General features: G+C 34.2%; 3 protein-coding genes across 6 annotated transcripts; 1 reads left to right on the top strand and 2 right to left on the bottom strand.

The window, feature by feature from the left end:
• The first annotated feature begins 1,138 nt into the window (after positions 1-1,138).
• LOC115697519 (guanine nucleotide-binding protein subunit gamma 2) lies at positions 1,139-2,879 on the top strand. Its single transcript, XM_030624562.2, has 4 exons — positions 1,139-1,623; positions 1,714-1,766; positions 1,847-1,891; positions 2,591-2,879. The coding sequence occupies exons 1-4, from the start codon at positions 1,348-1,350 to the stop codon at positions 2,670-2,672; spliced, it is 456 nt and encodes a 151-aa protein (XP_030480422.1). The 5' UTR covers positions 1,139-1,347; the 3' UTR covers positions 2,673-2,879.
• A 176-nt stretch (positions 2,880-3,055) lies between these two features.
• On the bottom strand, positions 3,056-13,222 carry LOC115697495 (ubiquitin carboxyl-terminal hydrolase 26). Of its 4 annotated transcripts, none has more exons than XM_030624525.2 (15): positions 13,024-13,222; positions 12,003-12,100; positions 11,316-11,912; positions 10,810-11,065; positions 9,794-10,554; positions 9,302-9,410; positions 7,953-8,131; positions 7,156-7,440; positions 6,868-7,075; positions 5,971-6,042; positions 5,457-5,696; positions 4,719-4,982; positions 4,282-4,423; positions 3,820-4,010; positions 3,056-3,530 (listed from the first exon to the last, which is right to left on the bottom strand). In XM_030624525.2, the coding sequence occupies exons 2-14, from the start codon at positions 12,080-12,082 to the stop codon at positions 3,919-3,921; spliced, it is 3,285 nt and encodes a 1,094-aa protein (XP_030480385.1). In that variant the 5' UTR covers positions 12,083-12,100; positions 13,024-13,222; the 3' UTR covers positions 3,056-3,530; positions 3,820-3,918. The 4 variants fall into 4 exon arrangements, with proteins under 4 accessions (XP_030480385.1, XP_030480402.1, XP_030480394.1 ...); XM_030624542.2 differs by having other exon boundaries at positions 5,457-5,687; positions 13,024-13,220; XM_030624534.2 differs by lacking the exon at positions 13,024-13,222 and adding an exon at positions 12,235-12,937.
• A 5,708-nt stretch (positions 13,223-18,930) lies between these two features.
• LOC115697487 (uncharacterized protein At2g24330) lies at positions 18,931-22,962 on the bottom strand. Its single transcript, XM_030624514.2, has 6 exons — positions 22,559-22,962; positions 22,147-22,458; positions 21,824-21,968; positions 20,771-20,880; positions 19,711-20,134; positions 18,931-19,573 (listed from the first exon to the last, which is right to left on the bottom strand). Exons 2-6 carry the CDS (start codon positions 22,423-22,425, stop codon positions 19,302-19,304), a joined length of 1,230 nt encoding a protein of 409 aa, XP_030480374.1. The 5' UTR covers positions 22,426-22,458; positions 22,559-22,962; the 3' UTR covers positions 18,931-19,301.
• Positions 22,963-26,857: the final 3,895 nt, after the last annotated feature.

The raw sequence follows: 26,857 nt of genomic DNA, 5'->3' as shown, positions 1-26,857 counted from the left end.
AGTTGATCATGAACAATCCATTGTTCATAATTTGGATTACTTCCATGCCAAAACCAGGTTGTCCATCAACAGATGGAACAAATATGAGCTCTACAGGTTTGACTCTAGCTCCTATAAGATACCCATACAATCGATGACCCTGAACGATTGCAGACACCATGGTCTTCCACAAGGTAAAGTTATTCCGATCCAGTTTGAGAGTAAACGACTGATTTAGTATGCTCCGAAAGTGTGGAACAACAACACTCGATGCAAAGGTTGCATTTTGAGTAGTGGAGGATTGGTTAGCAACATTGCTACCAGATTGAAATGGAGATGATCGATTTCCATGAGGTGAGGTTGCTGGTGAGGTTTTATCACTGGTTGACATCTTCGGTCACAGTGGCTCTGATACCAACTTAAAGTTTTAAAGAAAAGATAAAATAGAAAAACTCAGCTCAATGAGCATGAGTAAGGAGCCTTGTATTTATATTTTAATATTACATCAGAAGAATCATTTAGAATATTACAAGGCAATAAATTAAAGGAAATAACAACTTTGAGAAAAATACAAAAAGGTATAACGAAATTGCAGTACACCAATGATTAGGACAGTACACAAAATGATGAGCAAATAATGCTGACAAGGTAGGGTAGGTGCAGAGACCTACTGTGAGGACACAACCAGAGAATAACAATTTCTTAACAAGTATTAGATCTACTATAGTACATAGTTAAATATTACCATCAAAAAGTAAGGGGTTTTTATACAAATATTAGAATTTGGGTTAATTTTTACAAAAAAAAAATACTGCCATATGGAAATTTTTTCGAAAATATTATTTTTTTATAAAATAATCGTAAAACAACAAAATAGAATAATTAAAAACAACAGTGGAACAACAGTGACAACTTAACACAGTACACAGTATAGAAAGTATATAGTACTTTTGAAAAAAAAAAATCACTCCATAATAAAAAAAAAAATTAATATGTAGTGTAAAAAACTCAAAAAAATAATAAAATGTCTAAGGTGAGAATCGGGGCAGGCCAAAATAATACTGGGTGGGGCTGACCCGATCCATTTGTTGGACACCCTATAACTAAATAGCAATAGTGAAGAATAGTGATATATAAATATAGGTTGAGGTCTAGTCTTCTTTGGTGCTTTTAATCATGTTGGGGAAACTAGGTCCACCATCTCAACCATCACCCACCCTTTTCTCTCTCCTTTTAAAAATAAAATATAAATCACTTCTTTATTTATCTATATATATATATGTAATACATCATGAAATATCACAATCCTGATTTTTGATCACCAAAAAAATAATTAGATCCCTGAGTTTGTTGTGAATTTATAATATTATGATTGTGGTAGCAATGGATAATGAAAAGCAAGTACAACAAAATTCATCATCATCGCCGGCGGTGAGAGGCGGAGGAGAAGGAGAAAGAGAAGAAGATGAAAGAGCAGAGGCAGAGGTAGAGGTAGAGGTGGCTCAATCTTCTTCTTCATCTTATCCTCATCAAGATCGGAAGGAAAAAGCAGCAACAAAGCTAAAACCAAATCCCACTTTCTTGGGGAGGCATAGGATGAATGCAGCTATATCTCAACTCAATACCCAAATCAACATAATTCAGGTCATAATAAATGTACATATTTGGGTTTAATTATTCTGCTTGGAAAAATTGTGAAATATTAACATATATAGAAGATTGATTTTGATGCAGAAAGAACTACATGAACTGGAAACAGTTGGTGAATCCTCAATTGTATGCGCAGAGTGAGTAATTAAGATTATTTAAAATTATATAAATACATAAATATATGTATATTTATATGCATATCATCTCTTTGTTACAGACTCATTTCAAGCCTGGAAACGATCCCAGATCCGCTACTTCCCACGTAAGATAGAAATTCTAAATCACTGTTATTATTTTTACTTTCTCATTAAACAAACATTGACTATATATTATATGATAAAGAATAAAAACCACAATTATTATGTACTATATAGTAAATTGAAACCTTCTATTTAAGTTTCTATTCTATTAACTATAATTTCAGCTTAAATAATATTATAATGAAACTGTATATCAGCTTAATCTATTAACTCCCTATTTTTAAACTGTATTTAATTTATTTATACGACGATATACAATTTAATTATAGCTTATATTCTATTCTTTTATATATAAAAAAAAAAAATAATAAGTTATCATATCAAAAATAAAGTTCAAACACTCCGTTTAATTACACTCATATCTAATTATTTTTATATGCATGCAATTTGATTATTTTAAATTTCATTTTTAGTAATGAAATTATTCAAAATTGATCAAAACCTAGTGAGATACTTACTATATAGAAACCGAGCAAAAATTTACTCCAAATATAGTTTCTCCCTTGTATACTGCCCACTTTCCAAAAGAAATTCTTGAAAGTACAATACATTTGATATGGTATACATAATAAAATCTGAAGTAAATGCAACAAAATTCAACACTCGTGTCTTTGTTTTCTTCATAATTTTTTTTTTTCTAACAATAGCTGTTTTTTAATTGTTATTATTATTATTATTTATTAACACAAAAATGTTAACAGAACAAGAGGACCGGCAGAGGTGACTTGGGATCGGTGGTTCAGAGGAGCCAATACCTCACGAGGCCATAAACGTTGGATGTGATAAAAGGAAGTAACCAAAGGACACACTTGACTCATCCATGCCATGGGGGTGCCAATTCATTTAGGGCCAATATATATTTTTATTTTATTTTTGAACAACACAATCTATTTCTACTCTTTTAAAATCGCATTTACTTGCAAATGAAATGACATGTATAACAATTAACTACATTAAAAGACAGGAAATAGCAGAGAGCTAGTTGTGCTATTAATATGCCTTACTATTTTTCATTTGTTTGTGTTAGAATTTAGAACCAAACAGAACAACAACCATGTTAATTGATCACCTTAATAAACGAGGTCCAACATGTGAACTTCATCCTTTGGGTGTCACCATATTTTTCAATTTTCTAATCTCAAAACTTATCTGATGAACACAGGTCAAGGTAAAAGAGATATGTAATAAACAAGAGAGTAAACAGACGTGTATGATACAATGTTGTACATCTCTATCTCTATCGACGCTACGACAGTTCTAGTTTGTCTACAAATTGCTCACTCGCTCGCTCACTGAGTGGGAGATAAAAATAAAAAATAAAAATTGAGACAAGTATCTCTAATAAAATCAACAATAAAATGACACGCTGAATAAAGTTTTAAGACCCTCTTAGAAGAAAACACCAATCAAATGCCCATTTCTCTTCTCATGCCACAGCTGCCCCCTCAGATAAGAAGAAAGAGTTTGGCCTAGTAACACATTATTGTGACCTTCAGGGTAGTACTCATAACATTCTAAGCCGGATTAAACCGGTTCTGTCACTACCGCTTCTTACGACAAACTGATTCAGATTTCAAACTGGGGAAAACAGGAGGCAGAAGAAATTTATGCCTGAGTGCACGCACACACAGGTAAATAACCCTGCAGCCATTGAGGAATTGAACACGCAGTCAAAAGATACATAACAATACGATCACTAGTTAACATGAAACGGTTGCATTTCATCTCAACACAAGCACAAGACTCGTTGAAGAGCCAAAATACATGGTAACAAACTGAAGAGTTCATGTGAATTTGGACTCAAGTAAACACTGCATGCTGAGGTAACATGTTAGTGACCCAAGGTTCAAACCTTATAAAAATTTAATTTCTAACAGATAAAGGTCGTGTACATATTGCACATAAGATAAGTAGAAATAAAATAACATACCTCAAAATTACCGGTCACCCTAAATGCAGCTTCACGTACAAATATTCAATAGAGAATTTACAGAACTCTGGATATTCACAAAGATCCGTAGCATGGTTCTTAAACAACTTGAGAAGAATTGGCAGTCAAAAGTGTCCCACGAAAACCCCCCTCAGTATGTTGCACATCCATTTTTTGGTCAGAAAGCTCATCTGGGAAGCCAAAATCAAATAAGACAACAGACATGTTTATCAAGTTTATGTAAAACATCATAATTTCAAACTACACAAGATTTCAAAACACACAAATGTCTACAGCACACAGAAAGAGAGCCAAAGACTAAATCTAAAGGAGACTCAGAACACTGCTAGAAATTTAATAGCACCAGCCATGAATTTCAGTTTAAAACATATAATATTTGTGTAATAACTAAAATAACTTGTCCAGTTATACTAAATTTTACTGTACAAAGCCAATAATTACCAGCAATATCTCGATTCTCATGAATCTCTGAATCAATCACCCAAAGCTTATCTCCAGGGAATATACTCATGTCTGCAAGAGTAGCACATTCTTTATCAATTATTCGTGAACCTTTGTGAAGTATCTGGTTTTCTTTTACCACCTGCGATAAATCAAAGAAGCAATGATCACTACAAAACAATAATGCCTGTATCGCCAATTAAAAGGAAATATTTTTTCTATTTTTATTATAACCATTGCAGCGGCTGAAGCAACTATTGGACCAGCTATTATTTTGTCAATTTATTGTAACAGAAAATAAACTTGTATCAACCAATCGAATTTGTTGAATAAGTAGTACCAATGATCTGTAGTATTAACCATAGAAAGGCACCTTCAATTTATTTTTTAAAAATGCATATATAAATATATATATGTTGAAATGGCATGTAACTTACCCCAAAAGATTCCCATATCATCATTTTTAGCTGGTACACTGTTGTAGAGCCAGAAACTTTTAAACTGATTTGATTTCCAGAGTTTGTCTTCTTAGAGCGCTTTGAAACTCGGCGATATGGATCAAAATTAATCTCCGATGCTTGTAAAATTGACTTGGGAGCTTCTTTGCCACGAACGAAATAAACATATACATCCTCATTGCAATAATTAAGTTTCTGCATCAGCTCCAAGCTTTGTCGTTCTCCAATGCATTGCTCACATATCTATCATAGTTTAATGCGCAAGTTAATGTACATATGATTAAAGATAGAAAGCATAAATTTAAAATATATATACATACATACATACATACACAGATGCTTTCGTAAAGTCTTTCATACGTATAACAAAGCTACGATGCAAAATTAAGTTCAAGCAAGCAGGATTTTCACCAACTAATCTGCACTCTGCACACGATGTGTGTATCAGAGAAGGAGGTTTGTAGACACCAATGGGTGCAAGTTATCTATTTATTTTACACAAAAGCAATCCCTCTGGTTGTAATACACGCCACACATTTTGGAGAAATTATCATTAAGATGAAAGAGGAAGATTATGCAAACACTAGCAACCATAAATTTTCAAAACCAAGAGCGACTAGTTCCTAAAAAAATTCACACATGGACCAAGAATACCTGAGAAGAATATCATATTCAAAGTTGCCGAAGTAATGTAAACAAAGCATTGTTTCATGATACCTCAGGAGTAGTCTTAATATTTAGTTGCATAGTCTCAGTTTCATAATTAGTTTCATTGTAGGAGCTCAACTCTGCTTCAGATCTCGGCATCTCTTCACATGAACCATTGACATTACTTTCTGCACCCCTACTACATTCGATCCAGGCTGATATGCCATTCCCTTCAATGCCACCCCATTCTTCGCAAAAGCATTTCCAGTCATGTTCAGTAATCACAGTTAACCCATCTGTCTGAAGTCCCTTTAAAAAAGGACATTAGTCAAAACTCAAAGCAATAGCAAGATTATTGCATACAAAAAGAGTAATTTGAAGCAGAAAGTAGCTTGCTTAGAAACAAATGTAATTAAATTTCACATGTCAAAAAAAAAAAATTCTAGTAACGGATATAGTTTTTGTGGTAATAATAATATCACCAGCTCACTCTACCATCTAAGATTTTTCTTCTTTATTAAAAACCCTGAAGAAAGATGGGATTTCACAAGCTTATAGAGATATATTGGTCTCAGGTACTTACAGCATAAGACTTTTGGAATATTGAATCACGTTTCCAAACAAGATCTGGTGGCCTTTCTATGAGTAATGAATGCTGTATAGAATAGTAAAGACAATTTAATAAGGATTCAAAGGGAAAAAATTCAACTTACTATTAAGCAGAGAAGAGAAAGAAGAGGGGGGAAACAAGAATAAGTCACAACAGGCATCCCCTTTATATTAAAGTTAATTTTATATAACAGACATGAACCAGTGTTCCTCACAAGCTTTGACTGAAAACTTTTAACAGAAATGTCTTGGAGCAAGAGCATTCTTTCCAAAGTTTCATTGACTGACATCAAATTCTCATGAAACACATAACCATTTAAGCCAGATATTCATTATAATAACTGAATAACTGTATTTGAAAGGAGAAAAGTACAAGTGCAAGAAATCATCCTCGAGCACAAAGTATCCCTTAACACGTAAACACATAAATAAATGAGAAACTTTATACCTCTGACCTAGAGGAAAAGAGCAATCTCTACACAAATAGAATTTCACATTCCCCTACATTATATATCTACATATATACATGTGTGTGTAAGTAAAACTATATAAGAACGCCCTATGGAAACACAATACCAAAGCCTATACCAGAAGAGAAGTTAAGCAGTCCCAAAGGAAGTCAACACAAATCAATTACAAATGCCATTTCCAGGCAAGAAACTTTTGGCAAAAAAAAGTGTTCTACTTCTGTTCTTTTCATACTCGGTGTTGAGTGTATTCTTTGGTATTGCATAGGCAAATTGTTGGGAAAGTAATCAAATCGGGGCAATTTCACCAATCGTGGTATTTAGTCTACATTCTGTTTCCTATGTCAACCATTTATCAATTAATAAGGAATTCTTCATCCATAACAGGTACAGTTGGAAGCTACCTTTTCGCACTTTAGCATATTAATTATGCCATCTAAAGTCCCAGGCTTCACTGATGATGATACATTCTTGCCACTGGCATTGATGTAGCTTCTCCATTTTGAAAGCCAAGAAGATGGTACCAAATAATACTTGCAATCAAGAAAAAGGGGAAAGGTTTTCCCCATAGCTAACTTCTCATGATTCTGGCGCTGCTTGAACCTCACCACTCTACAAAAAACAGTAAGTTGAATAGTCATGAAATGTTGCATTCCGTGTCACCTCTGCAATAATGACAAAAGTCAACCAACCTTAAAGAATCTTCAATGCAAGCCACTTCTGACAGTTCATCAGTACACTGGGAACATTCTCTTGAATCCAAACAAAATGTTGAGCAACCCAAGGTATCATCAGGTTTTACTGCACTAGCATCTTCATAAAAAAACAGCCACAGATTCTCAGGAATAATCAATCTCTTAGCTCCCACAGCTTGTTCAGGCATAAGTTCACCATGAGGACACCTGATGGAAGCTGTTGGTCCTCCATCAGCTTCAGATGGTGCATCAAGTATTTTTCTTTTAAGCCACTGTTGCAACCTATATATAGGTGGTAATCAGAATAGTAAACTGTGATATTGGGATGCACTTTCCATTCCCATTCTCTCAAATTAGTAGAATCTAAGGGAACTAATCTATAAGTGAATGCTAAAGACATATTGTAAGAGTGATGATAATGATGAGAGGCACAAAGCCCCTCCCCCATCAAAAAGAAAAAGGAAAAAGGAGAGAGAGGTAATAATAATATTGAGTAACTAAGCCACTAGGTTTAGTCTAGTGGTGAGGGGTTTGGGAATTGGGATGAGACCAAATTTCAGAGCTTGGATCTCTTGGTATTGAGACTCTTTGTCTCAATTACGCACTTGAGTGCGCCAATCATAAAAAGAAATAGCAACTTTATATTCTATCCATGTGCAAGGAGTAAAATGGTTCAACAGATAATGTACTATCTGTAGGTGTCAGGGTAGAAAGAAATATCAAATAAGTCGCACTACAACAAATATTCAGCAGATATCCCAGAGGGTAGAAACATATAAACTTTGCAGTCATACCATGCTTTGGAAACAAAGTAAGCTCCATCTTCACACCTCCCTGCAAATACATCTTCAGCAACTTGTTTCATTAAAGTTCTGCAAACTCTGTAGCTATCGGCACAAACCAGAGTGCGGGCCTCATCAACAAGGCAATCCTTGCAGTAGTCATCATTAGTCAGTTGCGGACCCCCATTGTACTGTAACAAAATCCATTATAATTTAAAATGAAAAGTCATCAGTAGCTATGACAAGTGTCAATAAGTTAAAGGGGAAAATTTTCAAAATACTCCTCTTGGCTCAAGAAAAATCTAAACCATATCTCACAATCCTAACCAACTGCTATTAGCATGATCACAAAGCGAGTCACAGGAGAAAATGTGCATAAACATTGCAAATTCAGATGTGCATTTGAGGAAATTATAAGTGTATTCTGCAACACACTTTTTAATCAGTTTTTTGGTTTTTCAATTAGATAAGTAAAAATATTTTCAGAAATCACGTTCTATAAAACTATTTTCGCTTTTTAATTTTAAAAATGAGAATCAAAATTTTAAAAACAAAAGAAAATCACTCTTAAAGAACTTGTAATTATATATTTTTTTAATTATAATTTATTTATATTTTCTTTCATAAATATTTCGGACCCGGACTCTAGCCCCGACGTCAGACCCTGCCCCCAAACCCGAACCTAGATCCAGACCCCGAACCCCAACCCGAACCTCGACCTGGACCCCAAACCCCAACCCCAGTCCCCGACACTCAAAAAAACAAAAATAGTTACAATATGCATTTTTACTTTTCAAAAACAAAATTATAAAAAAAAAATTCTACTTTCATTTTTGTGATTAAAAAATTAAAAAACAAAAGTATTACCAAAAGCCACATATATTAACAGGAATCTTACAATAATTTACACTATCAAAATCAGTCAATAATATGAAAGCAAACAGGTGAAAACCTAGGAATCGTACAATTAAACATTAAAGAACAAAAGAAATTGATGTTAGCTCATCAACTAAAAATTAAGTTTCTCTTTGCATAATTTCATAAATCTACCTATAATTCATACCATGGGAGAATTTTCAGCTAACTCATCAACTAAAATTTGAAATATTCAGTTTATATCATATAATAAATAATTAGACTGCTGATTCTCCAAGTAGATACTATGGAGTAGACATATGAAAGCTAGATAAAAGTAGAATTCTAACAAAAGATATTAGAAAAAAAACCAGCTAAATTTTACTATAATGCGGAAAAATAGTGAAACATCTGGGGGTATATCATCACCAATTAGTAAGATAAGTAACTAAAGCATGATAAAGAATTCCACAAAGATTGAGCGAGAATAATACAAAACCAAATACCTTGGAGTACAGCTGCGTCCAAGATGTAGTTGACAAACGCTTCATGGAACCAACCTTTGACACTGGAACTTTTCCATGTAAACATTGGATAGAAGTGTTATCAAGAGGACTGCACAGGTCATTAAAATTTAAGTCACTGAAAAATGTTCACAAATACACAAAGATAATGTCATTTCCAAAGAAAAGCTATACAGAAATGCGTAGACCTGAAACATATTAGACACAAATTGAGAAAAGCTATACAGAAATGCGTAGACACTGAAACATATAAAACACAAATAGAGATGCAGGATGCTTATGTTGGGAAACTTAGCATATCATGAAAACAAGCAAGAGTTTTCTGAGACACCTAAAACTTTAAGGGCAGACTTGAAAACTATTAAGATTCACCAAGAGACATACAGCAAATTTGCATTCAAGAAAGAAAGAAATAAAAATTTGAAGAATGAATGCAACCATCTCTAATTTACATTTAACAAAAATAGATCTTACGGGGCAGTAATGTTGTCAGCCCATTGACGAAGCCAATCTGCAGAAATCCAGCAAAATGGTTCTTCGAGTGATTTAACAGGGGCCTCAGACAAAATAGATCGAACTTCCTGCTTTCTTTCTGAAATACAGTTCAGCTCCATTTCCTTCTTTGATGTGTATTGTACACAAGCATCAGCACATGATGCATTCAACTTTTCTACCTCTTCAGAAAGATGGGAAGGCAGAGAAACACCATGATGCAAGGAAGTCACATTTCCATCTATTTCCATATCATTAGCACCACAAACTGCAGGACATTTACCATTCTCCTTTCTACCACACCTGAGATTATACATCAACATATATGCATCACTTGAAGAAAATGTCCCTACATGACCACCACTACTAGAACTAGGATCATAAGATTCTTGCTGAACTACATCCTTATGATTGCCATTGGCAACATCACTCATTAGTTCTGTACTGGTGGGATTCACGAAAGGCTCAGTTTTAGCAGGCCTGTGACTATTTGAAGAACCTTCTCCAAATGGATGATGACCTAAGTTTGAGACATGCTCATCGTCAAACTCCCACCATTGCCCTGTATTTTCATCCTTAATATGAGCTATATAATGGCCACTGTTAACTGCAGTACCCTTGTGAATCAGCACAGCCGAGAGATCATAGATTGATTCAGTCTGAGTAGGCTCAGATACCCTATGATGCATGTCTAATTCTCCAGGGAAACTAAATACAGAAGTGATTTTCTTCTTCATAGTGGTCTACTGACACAAATCAACAACAGCAGAAAATACCACAAAAACATTATGCCAAAATACTTGTAATGATACATACAATAAGTAAAATTATTCTAATAATAACCTCAACTCCATTAAAAAGGGAAGACATACAAAACTAATAGAAAAATTAGTTGTGTCAATTTTAGCTTTGACATGTAGCAAATTACACTAGCAATTATCAAACACAGACTACAGCATATATTGACTAACATATGATTCCAAAAGAAGTGATAGTACCTTCGGAACAAACACACATCGCTTGAGCTGAAAATTTAGTACAGGTGGCAATGTCCGCAGCTTGATGCTACGAGTAGCATTAACTCTTGTTTTACAAGACTCGCAGTAATATTGATTATCTCCATGTAGCTCTTCTACACTAAGATAATCATCCAAGCTATTATCTAAACTTTTCAAACCCTTCACATTCAGCTCTAGCTCATAAAAGTCTTGCATATTTGAAGATGCTTCAGAATCCTGTCCACATTGAGAGCACCTACAAAAGAAAATAAACAATAGAGTAAAATGCATAACCTTTACCCGCAGAATATACAACTTAATTTTTTTTAGAATAAAGTAGCTATGCATGATAAGGTGAAGGTATATTTAGAACGAGAAAACAGATGTAAATTATCCTGTTAGAATCCAAGAATATAACAAGAAAATTCAAATTCAATGAAGAGCAAGCCATCAACAGAATGCCATAGTAACCATACATAGAAAATTAAAACCAGATCCTATCTTACGTTGTCACATGAGACACAGTTCCACGAAAAAGATCTTGGACAACAGTTCTTGCCTTGGAAACCTTAGAATGGTTAAGACAACGCTCAAGCAACGAAAGAAGCAATGTCAAAAACTCATGGCTATCTTGTTGAACTCCATTATCCAACTCAAGTGTTTTAACAAATGGAGAAGAGTCGATAAAAGCCATTTTACTGGCATGTAACTGAGCGAAAAGTCGTGCTAGCTGCTCTAACACTGGCTGTTTTTTCAAAAGATCTGGTTCAGCTGAAAATATGCCTCCACGGAAAGATTTATTCATATACAAACACTGGAGTATGCTGTTGGCATAGCATGTTGCGCCGAGATTTGTAAGTCCTGAGGGAGAATCAGCAGAAGCACGAAGATCAGTGGATGGGTCTGGACCAAGAGCCTGAATGATGTCTGATGTCTTCTGCCACAACCCCACTTTTCGGCTTCCATTTAGAGGGGGAATTAGCCCACAAAAGCAGTTAGGATTATCTTTTGTATTCACACGGCATCCTTGACAAACTGGTTTCCAAATTTTATAAAGCTTGGTGACATCCTCATCAGTAATTTCACCGGTCATGTGGATCTTCCTACAGAACAACCCAACAAAGGATCAATTAATACATATGTCCGCCAACAAATATAATCAAAATCACACAGCGCCAAGTTCTGGCTGCAACCTCAATAATTCTGAAGAGATGTCAACATCATCCCCTTGCTTGTGTCTTTTATTTTTACTCCGCGTTGTTGGTCTGCTCATCTTAACAACCAGATGACCCTGCAGTGTCCATGAACATCAAAAGTTTAAGAGAGTCAAGTTAGAACCAAAAATAAATACATATACAAAATAATCAATAACAATATACACTTCAAGCCAAAAGAAAAAAATATATAAAAAACAGAGCCACTTACCTAAAAATCTCTTCTTTTTACTTATCAGACGAAAAAAAAAAATCATTGCTTTTTAATATGAAGTCAAGTTTGTCTTCTTTATTTTCTTTCCCTCAATGTAACAATACAGAATCTAAAAAGTTATGGAGGCTTTCACATTCAACACAAAGCTCTGAATGTAAGACTTTCAAATTTACAGAAATTTCAAGTTCATAGACTTTAACTAACACACAGAACAAAACAAATAACTCAATACTCATAATAGTATTCAATAATACTCATGAAGAAGACCCAAATTCAACTGAAACCTGTCGAATATTAATCCATACTTTCATTGCTCATCTCAATAGAAAAAGAAAAAGAAGAAAGAAAGAAAAAATGCGAAAAAAAGGCACATATTTTCCACTCATCATTCCCCAAACAAATATGTTACGGGAAAACACACAATGGGAGCTACTGCTATATCCCACTGCGATAATAGACATACATAATATACATATATACATAAAATAGAAATATATATATTTGTTGAATTCCTTTATTTAGTTTCGGCAAATCAAAACAACGTAAAAAAAATAACACTAAAAATTTAGAAGAAAAAAAAACCCTAAAAATTAAACCAAGTATAGCAACAAAAAATAAAACAAACAAAAAAAACCCTAATAATAAAAATAAATAATCAAAACAACTAAATATTCGTGCATAGTTATTTAAAAAAACAAAAACATCATAGAGTCACTTCTCTAATATTTGCAAAAGATATATATATTGAAAAAAAAAAACGAAGAAAAAAAAAAACAATAGAGTTACCTCTGCAACGAGGAAAGGAAGCTGAGTTTGAACTGAAACGAGATGAAGATCAGAAGCAGAGAAAGCAGAGAAAAAATTAAATATATTAATATTATTTCTTCACTTTTATTTATTAATACTGAAAAAACCTTTCGGAATTTGTGAAATGGTTTTTTCGACAATTTTTGTTAACATTTTATTTTATTTTATTTTAGTCGTTTAACTTGCTATTTTTAACTTGCCTCAACCCAAAATCAAAACATATAATATACAATATTAATTAATTAATTAAAGTTACATTACATGTACAAATATTCACCCAATAATATCACATTTATTTCATGTAATATAGTCATTCAAATTATATTGTGAATTTTCATACGTATCAAGCCAGTCAGGTAAATTATGCTTGGTAATTTTGTAATTAAAAGAGGTATCATAATATTAAATACTTTCATTATGTAAGTATTAAATTTTAAATTAAATAATAGGTAATATAAAGAGAAGAGGGCCAGCCATGCCTAAATGGGTTAGTCTCCGGAGATTCTGACAGTACTTCTATTTTGCAGGGCACCATTATATCAGGACACTGCCAAAAGTTTTATTATTATTACTGAAAAGGAATTATTTTAATATTTCATTTGTATTTTAAAAAAACAGTATTGGCTTAAAATAACAAGTTTTGGACATATCAAACTGAAGAGTCAAGTCATTCCATTCAAATTCAATCACAAAGAAAAAAGAAACTGAAGAGACATTATTTGGATTTCAAAAAAAAAAAGAGACATTATATATGTAATTTTAAAATGTCAGACACCTATATTTAATAAAAAATCTAAGTCTAATAAGAAAAATTAGCTGGCGAAATTTTATTTTATTTTCTTTTTTTGATAGAAACTGGCGAAAATTAATAAGCTTTTTTTTTTTTTTTTGCTTTTTTTTTTAGTTTTAACCAAAAAAAAATAATAATATTACAAAAATACTTTTAAAAATACATAAATATACCGTTGAAATTAAAAAAAAAATATACAAATACTTCTTACATATACTTTCAACCCAAGATCCATGCTTCCTAGACAATCATCGGTCAACCACGCAGCAACCCAACGCAACTGAAACGAAAATCCAACAAGAGAAGACGACTAGAATCAATAAAAATAGGGATTGTTTCGAATTCATGAAAAAAAATACAAAAAAAAACTATTACGAAACTAAAATTCAACTAGAATTCCAGTTTAATTCACATAAAACGAATGTCCCGACTCCAATTTTTATATCCATGAAATGTAGATCTCAAAAAGTTAAACTGGAGTTCCCAAACAATTCAACTTAAGTATAATCCAAAAAAAAAAAATTACAACAATACAATAGTAAAATGTTTATCCTGGTGTATATTCATCTAAATCTCTAATGGTGAATTTGTTCATATTAAATCACGAAGAGACATGTAAATAAAGTTACGCATGTGGAAATATTGTTCTGATTTTTAATGTTTCATAACAGTTGCATAAATATTTTACTACGAGTACCAGTTATTTCTCCACATATTACTATTAAGGTATAAGTAATTATCGATCAGTGACAAAAATACTGATAAATAATTTCTTACATATATACATTCACATTTTTTAATTTCAATTAAGTACGTTAGTTGGCTCGCAACAGATATAACTGTTGCATTACAGTTTCAACAGCTACCCACAATCCATGCTTCCTGGGATTGAAACTGTGACAGTCAGTAGTCCCGTGATCCGTAAGGGGAAATACCGGGTAAGCTGTGCAATCCCACATCGCTTGGGGAAGGTCAAGTGGGATGATTCTGAGACTGTGTAGGTATGGGACTACACAGTTGAAGAGAGCTTAAATGGATTGATTGGTACTACCTATATCAACAAGGTGCATCTTGTTTTTCGGTAGCCCATCACGAAAGAACTCCACAGTTAAGCGTGCTTGACTTGGAGCAATTTTAGGATGGGTGACCTCCTGGAAAGTTTTCCCAGGAAGCGTGCGAGTGAGGACGAAGCGCTGTGGAAACACTCGTGTTGGTCTGTAGGGTCAGTCATCAATCCAGGAAGCAGCCAGAGTGGCGTACTCGTGTATAAGAGCCATTCATTCCATGGGTGTAAGGACCCAATGGAGGCTTGAAGCGGGGACGTTACAAATGGTATCAGAGCCTTGACCCAGCCGGAAGTGTGGTCGACCAGGACGTCGGACCCCGTAAGGGGGGTGATTGTGACAGTCAGTAGTCCCGTGATCCGTAAGGGGAAATACCGGGTAAGCTGTGCAATCCCACATCGCCTGGGGAAGGTCAAGTGGGATGATTCTGAGACTGTGTAGGTATGGGACTACACAGTTGAAGAGAGCTTAAATGGATTGATTGGTGCTACCTATATCAACAAGGTGCATCTTGTTTTTCGGTAGCCCATCACGAAAGAACTCCACAGTTAAGCGTGCTTGACCTGGAGCAATTTTAGGATGGGTGACCTCCTGGGAAGTTTTCCCAGGAAGCGTGCGAGTGAGGACGAAGCGCGCTGGAAACACTCGTGTTGGTCTGTAGGGTCAGTCATCAATCCAGGAAGCAGCCAGAGTGGTGTACTCGTGTATAAGAGCCATTCATTCCGTGGGTGTAAGGACCCAATGGAGGCTTGAAGCGGGGACGTTACAGAAACCTTCGTCTGATGCAACATTTAGTGAACCACCCAGCAACCTTCGTCTGATGCAACCTTCAGTCAACCACCCAACAATCTTCGTTTGATGCAACCTTCGGCCAACCACTCAGCAACCTTCGTCTGATTGTGTAAGTGATAGTGTAAGAGGTATTTTAGTAATTAAAGGCACATAAAATGTATAAAATGTTGTCCACATTTTATGAAGGTATTTTTATAAATAAAATATTAGTTTGTATTTTTATATAATAATTCCTAATTTTTTCAATGTTGCATGGAAAATTAATATAATTTTAAAATATAAAAAATCATAAAAAATTTCAATGTATATTTTGTAAGTATTTATACGTGTTATCGTGCTAAAGTGATGGTTCGAAGTTCAAAACTCTTTCTTGTATTAAATCTTGATAGGTCGTATTATATTGAAATTGCAATAGGAAATTTAAGTGAATTATTGGGTTTAATCTTAAAATCAATTAATAAGAAATGGAGTAAATAAATAGTTAATATTTTAAAATCAATTGATGATGAGTAAAATAAATAAATAGTTTAATATTTTTATATTTAATTCAGTAGGATAATATTGTTTATATTCTATGTTAAAGTTTCTATGAATATAACAAAAATATGTTAATAATTTCTACTTAAAGTACCCGTCCCTTCTGACAATGACCACCACAGAAAAAAGAATGTCGTCGTCCTTTAAACTCTGAAAACCAAAGCCTCCTAACCCCAAAACCCAAACCTAACAAACCATTTGCCTCCACCTTTGCCACCGCCACCGCCCCACCACCTTCATTGAACCGTTAAATATTTGGTTGTAGGATTGATTTTGAGTTTGTTCGTGTGAATTGGGTTGGATTTTATAAAATCTTCTTTTTTTTCTTTTCTTAAGCTTGATAATTTTGATAAAAGCTCAATGCAAATTCGATACAATCTCAATGAGCTCGATATAAGATCCATAAGGGTTTCGTTTGTGGAATGTCTTAAGTTGAGGATGAACTCGATGAGAACACGATCATCGAACCTCCATCAAGTTCTCCAATTCAAAACTGCTACAAATGCCTCTTATTGAATGGTGAATGTTCAACTGCTCATAAATTAGTTATGTATATATTAAGGGTGAATGGTGAATGGTGAATGTTTAATATATTATTATGAAAGATAGAAAAACATACGTTGTCGTCGCCGTCAATTCAAAATTTACCATTCACCTTTAATACATACACAACTAATTTATGAGCAGTTGAACATAAACTAGGGACAACTTAACAAAATTGAAAAGTAAATTAACAATATTTTTAAGAAAGATCCTAATTCATTATAAAAAGATGACCGCTTGGAAAAAACCAAAATCAAAGCTAAATAATCACTCTCAATGGACTGAAGAGGAACATACCAATCTAACACTTCTATCAAAAGAATTGTTTCTGCTTGAAAGACTGTGAGACTCTCATATATACCACAATACCTACTTGCATAATTGAATAATATCATACAAAAAAATATCCAATACATATAATGTCAATAAAAATTTATATACAAAAAAATTACATAAGCCTAGTATTCAAATTAAACTCTACTTTTTAAGTAAAAAAGTTAAAATTACCTAACAATAGAAAATTTATCTGTGAAGTTGATTAATCATTCAACGTTACAACTTACACAAACAAAATCAACTAAACAAAAATCACACAACACAACAAAGGACAAAAATTATTTATTGTACATGACTAGCATAAGTTAGTAACACACATTTTGCCAAAATAATCATAATAATATAATAAAAATTAAAACTAGATTATTAGATTATTAAATAAATCAATTTTAATCAAATTTATATGATTGATTTTTTTTTTTTTAACATTAATATTCTTAATATATATTAATAATATTTCATTAAAATTAAAATAACCACTTTTCTTGTTGCTTCTTTTTCAGTTGCATGTTTTTCACAAGAAATAATTTAAACAATAAAAAAATTAACTTAAAATTTCACAAGGAAAAAAAACCAATTAGAATAACAATTTACTGGAATTATGATCCCATGAAAGAAATATATGTATATATTTATAGAAAAATTTGAGTTTTTATGTTTAAATGTAGCTCAATAATAAAATAGTTCCTCTACTATTACTAATTTATGTTTATTTTTAAATACTTCTCTCATTACTTTCCTAACCTATCTTTCCTCTCTCTTCTCTCTCTTTCTATCAGCCAACACCACCATCAAGACTCAAATATCGCAACCACCACTACTGCAATTGTTTCTACCCTCCTGAAACCTTCCTACGACGACCCATCTCCTCGGCCCTAACCATTTGGTTCCAACGATAAGTTTGGGTCTTGTTGTTCTTTGTGGGAAAACAATATGAGTTAGTGATTTTACTAAAAAAAATGTTGTTGGGGTTGATTATTTATATGCATGTAGTTTGTTTTTAATAAATCTACACATTTGTGCTTGTATTTTATTGATTTTATGCCCGAAAAATTACTGCAAATTTGCGCCTTTTTTTCTATTTTTTTCTCGATATTTTTAAATTATATGCGATAAATTTTCATTATACGACCAAATTTAGAGTTAAAGATGATGTTTTTTGATATTTTTCTCAATATTTTATTGGTCTACTTTTGTAAATGACGAATTTGTTGAATTTTGTGATGTTTTGCGATAACAAAATATCGCAAAATTTCACAAAATACTCGCAAAACATCACAAAGTCAGCAAATCCAACATTCACACAAACAAACCAATACAAAATATCGAAAAACATTTAATTATTATATAATTAATTTTCAAAATAAGTTAATCACCCCATTGCGCTTCCAATAGGTGAATGTTATAATATCTCAAATTTTTGTTGTATATTGTATATTATAATTAAGACATTTTACAAAATTTTAAAAATAATTTATAGTATAGAAAACAAAGTTTAAATAACATATTTCACATGTAAAAAATAAAATAAAAACAAGCATACAACAAACTATGTAAATCTTATTTTTAACGTTATAAAATTTTTTAAATTTCTCAAAAAAAAATTTACAAAACATCTTAAAACATTGTACATTATTATATATATAAATTAAGAATAAAACTAACCGAGTATCAAAAACATAAATAAGGATAAGGTGCATTGGTACACCTTTTAGGGTGTGCACCATTAAGTTTTCCTGAAAATATAGTAATATAATTTAAATAAGACTATAATTAATAAATTAAAGGCAAAATCAATTTTAATATGTTTAGTACCAAAAGAAAAACATAAAACCAAACTAGCATTTTTCATCTAAATATTTTAACTTACAAATAGAAAGAAAAAAAAACATCACAAAATAATAAGATGCCACATCACTGGTACAAAATTTTAAAGCATGGGGAAGTACTAATAATTAGAATGAAAAAACTAAACTAATGTACAGGAATGTAACAACCCATATTAAGTTGTTACACGGTATAAATCATCATATATGTAAAAGTAAAAGCACATAATGTTTCGCACACGAACTCTCAACGTTTTTCTTGGAACCCAACCAAGCATATGAAGCAAATCCCATATAAACTACCTCCACAACACTAAAAGTTCCACCTGCATGGCCAAGGTGAACAGGTTAAGTTTGCATGCTTGCTTCTCAACTGGCTAAATCCTCCATTGTCTCTGTCATTTCCTTGATTTTGTTCTCCGGGATGGTTCTAATAATGGAACTGTCACCTGTGACTACACTCTCACTTGCAAGAACACTAGCAGTCTTCAAAACATCGCTACTCCCCGCGCCTCTGATGGATCCCGAATTAGGGGTACTAGAGCCAGAAACACGCTCTTCGGATTGGTGTGGCCTGTTTAGGGCCTGACAATGTGGACAATAATATGTGATGAATGGGAAATCTTCCTTCCTAGCAAGTCCTGTGCAAAGACAAAATCCAGTCCACTTAGCTGGTTAGTTAAAAACAAACTAGTAGTAGGTTACAACAGTGTGCATTTGCCTGAAGATGTACGTCAGACAAATGGGCATATTATATATTGTTAAATTAAAATCTCACCGTTGTGCATGTGGCAGTTTCCACAAATGAGTGCATACGATTGTGTTGGATCTTCACCCACAAGTAATGCTGCAATTCGAGCAATCCATCCTCCATCCTGAGCAGGGGATCCTTGAGGATTGTAATGACTAACAACCATCGAGCTCTGCTCAGATATCTGGGGATCCTCACTCCCCAGAGATTGAGGTGTACCTTCACCAGAATGAAGCAAGGGACTTCCCCCAGCACTACCTGAGTGAATGTTAGATTGTTTCCTATTCCGAAGTCCACCAGACTGAACAAGTTCTACATCTTTGCTCTTTCCCATTGTAGCTTGAACATTGGGTTCATCTCCCAAAAACATTTTCAGACCTGAATCTGCACCCAACTTCGACGCTAAAACAGTTGCCGCAGCTGCTTTTGCTGCTGGGTCAGGGTCATATCTCTGCATCAAAGAGATTACCTTCAGTATCACATACAAATAATAGAGCTTCCAGTATACATCACCATATGACAAATATGTTGTATAAGAAATGCATAAAGACAACGAATACACAGAAAGATTAAAAAGAAACCCTGTTTCATCTTTGCTAATATATATCTTTTAGAAAGCAATTTCATTTCATAATATACTTTGAAGTTTTTTTCCATAGAACACCAACCACTTCAGCTAGGCCCGAGTGGATAGTATACTTTGAAGTATAACCATTATTTGCAGGCTCCACAACAGTCAACCCAGTTTAGGAACAGAAAACATTACGTATACACAAGATAGTAAAATCTTATTTGTCACATTTAAAAGACACTTATTTTAAATAAATAAAAAAGGTATTGATCTTTCAAAAAATAAAGCAAATAAACTAAATTTTAACACCTTTCTAAGAAACCATATGTCCCAGAATTGGCCAAAAACTTCCCCCAATTCTGGTAAGTAGTAAATAAATCCTATCAAAACATACACCCAAATAAAGTTATCACTAATGCCTCATGTTTCACCATGATGGAACATTGCCAAAACAACAAAGTGCTAACCTGGGGTAGTGCAAATCAAATAATCATTACAAGCTTTTTTAACCATCACCTGAATCAGTTGTTGAGTACTGTAATAATTAGTTCTTTCTTTAAGCTCATCAATTTTCGCCTGCCTTTCTGCCCGGAGCTTTTCCAAAGTCTTTTGGTCTTTGCGGTCACCTAAAACATCAAATGACACCACAAACTATCAATTTATTGATATGCTAATACAGTGAATCATCAACGACAGGATACAGGATGAACGGTGAATATTTATCTATCTATCTATATATATACATATATTTATATAATAGCACAACACTCGACTAAGTTATATTATTATTAACTTGAAAAAATATGCACGTGTTAAGAATTTACAAATTCCAAAGTTTAAGCTACAGTTAGATATAAATTATATTGGTTTTATGTTCACTGTCTATAGACTAGCACATGGAAGACATAGATAACATAGACAGAAGAAAGCATCAAAATATGAAGATCCAAGCCAAACTTGAAATACAGCGTAGGAACTTAGCTAAAATGCAATTGAGCATAATTGCCCCTTTATAATTTATCATGGACCAGTGCTAGCATTTCAACCATCTTATGCTAGTAAATTAACATTTTATAGACAGCAGATAGAGATCATATCAAGCAAGTTAAAAGAAGAAGAAATGTACCACACACACACACACACACAAACAAACAAACAACAACAGCCAAAACTCTATATATGAACATTTAAGACATTAAACATTGCAAAGTGTAAGAAAGGAAATTTTACATTGAGTTGAATTCCTTGCCAAAACTTAATGGGAAAAAGGGTGGAGTTGGTTGGTTTGGGGATTCAGGGTTGCAATGTACTTGCTTTCTTTCTACTTATGTCAAAATATTTGGCAACATTATCATCATAACACTACGCAAATTAAATTGTGAAAATAAGACTCAGAATAAATCCACTAACCTATGGAAAAATCTATCACATTCTTAATGCAGGCAACATAACAAAATATTCCTAAACCCTCAAACTCATATAGAAACAACCTGCAATTACAAACCAGGGGGGCCGAATCACCCATTCTTAAGAGGGAAAAAAACATTTAGCTGTTATTTGGACACTTACACATCTTTGTGAAGCTTACAAATGCCGAATAAGTAAGAGAAGAGATAGCAGGCAAAAGAAACATAGGCAAAACTCGAAATGCTCTCATTTTCCAATTCATATCTGATGTTCGCGTTGTTACAATAGCATAACCAATTGCAATAGCCTGAGAATCAAAACATTCCATTTGCTTATTTGTAAGAACAAACTAAAAAAAGAAAACATCAGATCAACAGAATTCAGTGACATTCAATCTCAAACACTACAGAAAAACTGAATAAACAAGGCAAGTTACATTAAGATGTTTGGCATCATCGTAAGAAAGAAAGAAAGAAAAGTGGTACCTCAAAAATTACAGTAAATATAATAAGGTGTCTGATCATACGCCTCCAAGTTTGGGACCTCCTCTTCATTCTAGCAAGAACAGTGGCTTCTTCTTTAGAAATATACTGAAGGCGCTTCTCAAAATCATCGCCATGTATTCTAAAGATTCCATTCCAAATTCTGGAAAAGATACCCTTACGCTTCTTCTTCTTCCCAACCTCACTCGTGGTTGTTGTAGTAGTTGAAGTTGTTCCCGATTCTACCTTCTCACCTTCTCCAACGCCTTTATCATCTGCCATCTCTCTCCCTCTCACTCACTCACTTACTTTTCTCTATCAAAATTCAACCACATACAAAAATCATTAATTTATACATAAATCAAAAATCGATATGTGAAGATCCAAACATTAACTGTATGAAATGCAGAATTACCTTAAGAATAAAGTAATAATCGATCTGAGAAAAGAGAAATGAATTAGATGAATATGAATGTTGTATCGGATCTCAAAGAGATTAAGAGAGAGAGTAATGATGATGAAGGAGCGTAGGAGCAACGTAACGCAACAAAAGAAGAAAAGGTTTTAAGATGTTTTTCTGGGTTTTGGTGATGAAATTGGGAAACCTGTTTTGATTTGATTTTGATTTTGATTTTGATTTTTGGGGGTATTCACTTGTCTCTCATCTCAACTCAAAACTCCTCTTCACATCACACCGCCACGCTCTTCCAATATATAATTTTATATTATTATTATTATTATTTTTAAAATAATTAAATAAATAATTTAAAACAAAAAACTCAAAAGACAGAAAACAAGAAGACATGTTATGTTATTTCCTACCTTCTTTTCTATCCTCAACGACTTTACTGACTTCACTTCACATACACATTAATTAATTTATTAATTATACTTTGTAAAGTAATTTTAAAAAAAAATAATGAGTAATACGACAAAAATTAAACTCAAACATTATAGTTAATTTTATATTGGTACTCATTGTGAGTGACTATGATGGTTAAATGTGTATATTCTTTACTCTTTTATTACGTGCTATATACTATGAGTCCTACTCCCAACCAAATCTACAACTTTTTACTTTCATTAATTAGATGATAAAATTCTTTACTAAAATTTAAAATTTATGTTAAATTTAACTTTAAAAAAAATTGTGTTATATTTAGCCAATTAAATGATTCTATATACTATTTTTTATTATTTTTTTAAAATTTACAGTTTGGATTTCTAAAATAGTTTATGCAGTAGTTTCTATATGGGTTGCTATACAGATTTTGGTTGCAATTCAAGTTGCTACATTAGTTGCTAGGACTGAATATTTTGAGCGGGTTCGACCCGAACCCGAGCAACCCGCCCGAACCTGAACTGGTGAACCCGCAAATTTTTTTTAAAAAAATGTTCGGGCGGGTTGGGTTCAACCCGGTACCCTTCGAGCGGGTTCGCGGGTTGAGTTTTTAGGGATACCGAGTTTCGGGTTGAACCCGAGAACCCGCCCGCCAACCTGGTATATAAATATATTATATATATTTTTATTTTTTTATTACAGTTTATATGTATATATATATTCAATTATTAATTAAAAAATAAAAAACCCTAAATCATTTACATTCAGCAGCCCCTAACCTAATAACATAACACACACAGTACACACACACGGCTCCCAGACCTCACGATCCCACTCTCGGCCTCACCCACACCCACCCCACACCCACCAGCGTCCAGCAGACCTCACCCACGCCACGGCCGACGACGACCCAGGGGAGGGATCGATGACGACCTCGGCTCCATGATTGGCAGCTCCTCCTCTTGGCTCCAGGATCGGCGGCTCCTCCTCCTCCATGACTCCGTCCGTCGTCGCCAAGGCCACCACACGGTCCGCACCAATCTCACTCTTAGCTTATTTTTTTTTTTATTTTTATAAATTTATTTTCTGTTAAATAATATAAATTAAATATATTTTTATGTATAATTTTTTATTAAATTATATAAAATAATTTATATTCATAAATATATAATAATTTTTTAATAATATATATAAATTTTATTTTAATTTATTGTTATTTTTATTAGTTTTAATTTTTTTTAATATGTATATAGTATAAAATTATAAAAAATTATTTTTTTAAAGACTTGACCGGGTTGACTGGGTCAACCCGGTCAACTCGGCCAACCGAAACCCGCCAACCCGTGACTCGCCAATCCGTGCCCTATTCGGGTCCGGGTTCGATTTCATTTTTTGAACCCAAAACTCGTGAACCTAAAACTCGCCAACCCAAAACCCAATAAACTCGCCCGATGTTCAGCCCTATCAGTTGCAATAGGAGTTTTTATAGAGAATTCTGTAAAAATGCAAAGAAAAATGTTTTAGGGTCTGTTTGGAAACAACTGTGTAATTACTATGCAGTGTAATTACTACCCTAGTAATTACACTGTATAGTAATTACATTGTATTTTAAAATACAAGGTCTGTTTGGATGTCAAGTGGTAATTACATGTGAATTCCTAATATCATATTTGGCATGATAGTTAGTAATTACACAGTAAATTAATATTATAATATTTAAAAATAAATTTCATCAATTAATAATATATAAATTAATAATAATCTCTTCATAAAATAAAGTCAAAACTATAACAATTTAGTAGTAAATATTTAAAATAATTTTTTTAAGACTATCTAATTGCTCTTGCATTCCATATATTTTGAGCTATTATATCTCTAAAATTAAACATATATTGCTTGTCATCATCTGTTGGTCCGTCACCAAATTCTTCATCTGAATCTGAATCAAAATCAATATTGTTCAAACTTTCACAATATCCTATTTCATTTTCCATGTCCTCTTCGAAAAATTCATTATCCCAATTCCACTTGCGAATAAAGTTGTGAAGTACACAGCATGCTAATACAATCTGTTATAGTGAGATTTCTCTCACCTAGAAACTCGAGACCAGACTCCTCTTTAAAGGACACGTGTATTCAGATTTCCAATGAAAGCTGAATGTCCGTGAGAGACTTCTCAAAGTTTAGACCTCGCTCAGGATAAAACCAGCGAGATACTGCGAGTCCGACTTAAGTCGCACCACGTAACCGCAATTCTCATCATGCAGGGTAGATTCAACTCGCATGTGTCAGAACATGTGCGAAGTATCCCCTCTATATTTCCACGACAAGTATAGAGACCAACTCCCTATGATGCAGTTTGGTCCCAACGACCCAATAGCCCTGACAGACCGATATAAATTCGCATGTCCAGATTTTACTAGCTCCAACATGCGATATCTACAAGGGGCAATTACCTAAGGACGCAGACGTTCCAAACGTACTGGCGATCCTGCGACCTCAACAAACGGAACATGAACAGTCAACTCGCAAATGCGGAAGACGCATACGTTGATGAACTTAGTAACTGTCACACATTTATTAATGTTAACGTTGTTTGAGTTTAATTATTGCAATTCAATGTGTAAATAATGGATTAACAATGAATGTGATCCTTATGTAACCGATTGGACACCTACTTTGTATATAAAGGGGTGATCCACCATGAAAATGCACCTACGAATCCTTTGCTACAGTGGACTAAGCGGATCGTAATCTGACTGAACCACTATAATTCTTTGTCTTGTTTACATTTTCCAGCCTTGTTGTTTGTTCTTGCATTCCCAGTCGAGTACTCGCCATTCTAGGTTGAATACTCGCACTTGTCATTTCCCTAAAAATTCTCTTTTATATCAATTAAATAATACGTTTTGGTGTTGCGAAATTCACTCGACAACATTTGGCGCCGTCTGTGGGAATACGACTGAAAAATTTCATTCACTTTAATTAACACTATTCATCATGGCTGGAAATCACGCTAACGGAGCTAACAACGGATCCATCAATGTTGGAATGATGAGCGTACCATTGCCTGGAGCTGGAGTGCCACCTGTAGACGTCATCAATGGCGGAATAGGGAGGAGCAACATCAGACCTCTCAACCTATTCCCAGAAACGACTGGCCCTCAAGTCGGAGACACGTCCACACCACCAACAACCATGCATTTTCCCCCCGTCACCCCGGCGGTAGTGTCCGAGGGAATGGTCCAGCTCACCACCGATCAATATGCTGTAATTCAGGATCAACTGCGGGCACTACAAGCCGAGGTAGATGGACAGAGTCGAGCTCGATGCCCTCCTCGAGTTCCTGCCATTCGCAACGACAACCCTCAGGTAACAGTTTCCAGACGTCAAACTAACCGTGTACGCAGGGAACGAAGAACTGACCCTGAAGCTCTGGACTTGAATCACCCGATGTCAAGAGATCAATCTGCAAGGTTTCCTAACCAGAGCGCACAAGTCGACGAGGATCCCGAGCGCCGCAATCCTCGCAGTCGTCCATCTCGAGACAACGACGCAGAATCGGCCTCTTCGTCCTCGCATGGCCGCACTCCGAGCAGGTATACGAGGTCCGGCTCTGTATAGACACAACAGGGAGGACGTTATCAAGTACACCGAGGTGATCTGCGTGATCATCTCAACACATTTTTCAGGGCACGCTCCCGCGGCCCACATAACACTGAGACGCTCCGTGATCCCCATGTGGGCGATCAGGGTGTCAACACAGGTAATAACCCGCCTATTGCGCCGATCGCGACTACTGGGATTAATATCCCAGCAAACCTTGCCGCAGTGGTTGCGAGCCCCGCAGTCGCGGCAACTCCAGCCCCTGCG

This window comes from Cannabis sativa, chromosome X, assembly GCF_029168945.1.
Source record: "Cannabis sativa cultivar Pink pepper isolate KNU-18-1 chromosome X, ASM2916894v1, whole genome shotgun sequence".
Lineage (NCBI taxonomy): Eukaryota > Viridiplantae > Streptophyta > Magnoliopsida > Rosales > Cannabaceae > Cannabis > Cannabis sativa.
Note: the sequence above shows the minus strand (reverse complement) of the source record. Positions and strands in the feature narration are given on the sequence as shown.

What these genes read in the sequence shown, in the direction of transcription:
- LOC115697519 (XM_030624562.2), top strand. Translation starts at nt 1,348, where the DNA reads ATGATTGTGGTAGCAATGGATAATGAAAAGCAAGTACAACAAAATTCA. An exon ending in CCCAAATCAACATAATTCAG is followed by an intron (nt 1,624 to 1,713) that starts GTCATAATAAAT and finishes ATTTTGATGCAG; the next exon opens with AAAGAACTACATGAACTGGA. An exon ending in TCCTCAATTGTATGCGCAGA is followed by an intron (nt 1,767 to 1,846) that starts GTGAGTAATTAA and finishes TCTTTGTTACAG; the next exon opens with ACTCATTTCAAGCCTGGAAA.
- LOC115697487 (XM_030624514.2), bottom strand. Translation starts at nt 22,425, where the DNA reads ATGGCAGATGATAAAGGCGTTGGAGAAGGTGAGAAGGTAGAATCGGGA. An exon ending in TATTTACTGTAATTTTTGAG is followed by an intron (nt 21,969 to 22,146) that starts GTACCACTTTTC and finishes TTTGATTCTCAG; the next exon opens with GCTATTGCAATTGGTTATGC. An exon ending in TGTAAGCTTCACAAAGATGT is followed by an intron (nt 20,881 to 21,823) that starts GTAAGTGTCCAA and finishes TTGATGTTTTAG; the next exon opens with GTGACCGCAAAGACCAAAAG.
- LOC115697495 (XM_030624525.2), bottom strand. Translation starts at nt 12,082, where the DNA reads ATGAGCAGACCAACAACGCGGAGTAAAAATAAAAGACACAAGCAAGGG. An exon ending in ACTGTGTCTCATGTGACAAC is followed by an intron (nt 11,066 to 11,315) that starts GTAAGATAGGAT and finishes TTTCTTTTGTAG; the next exon opens with GTGCTCTCAATGTGGACAGG. An exon ending in TGATATGGGAATCTTTTGGG is followed by an intron (nt 4,424 to 4,718) that starts GTAAGTTACATG and finishes GATTTATCGCAG; the next exon opens with GTGGTAAAAGAAAACCAGAT.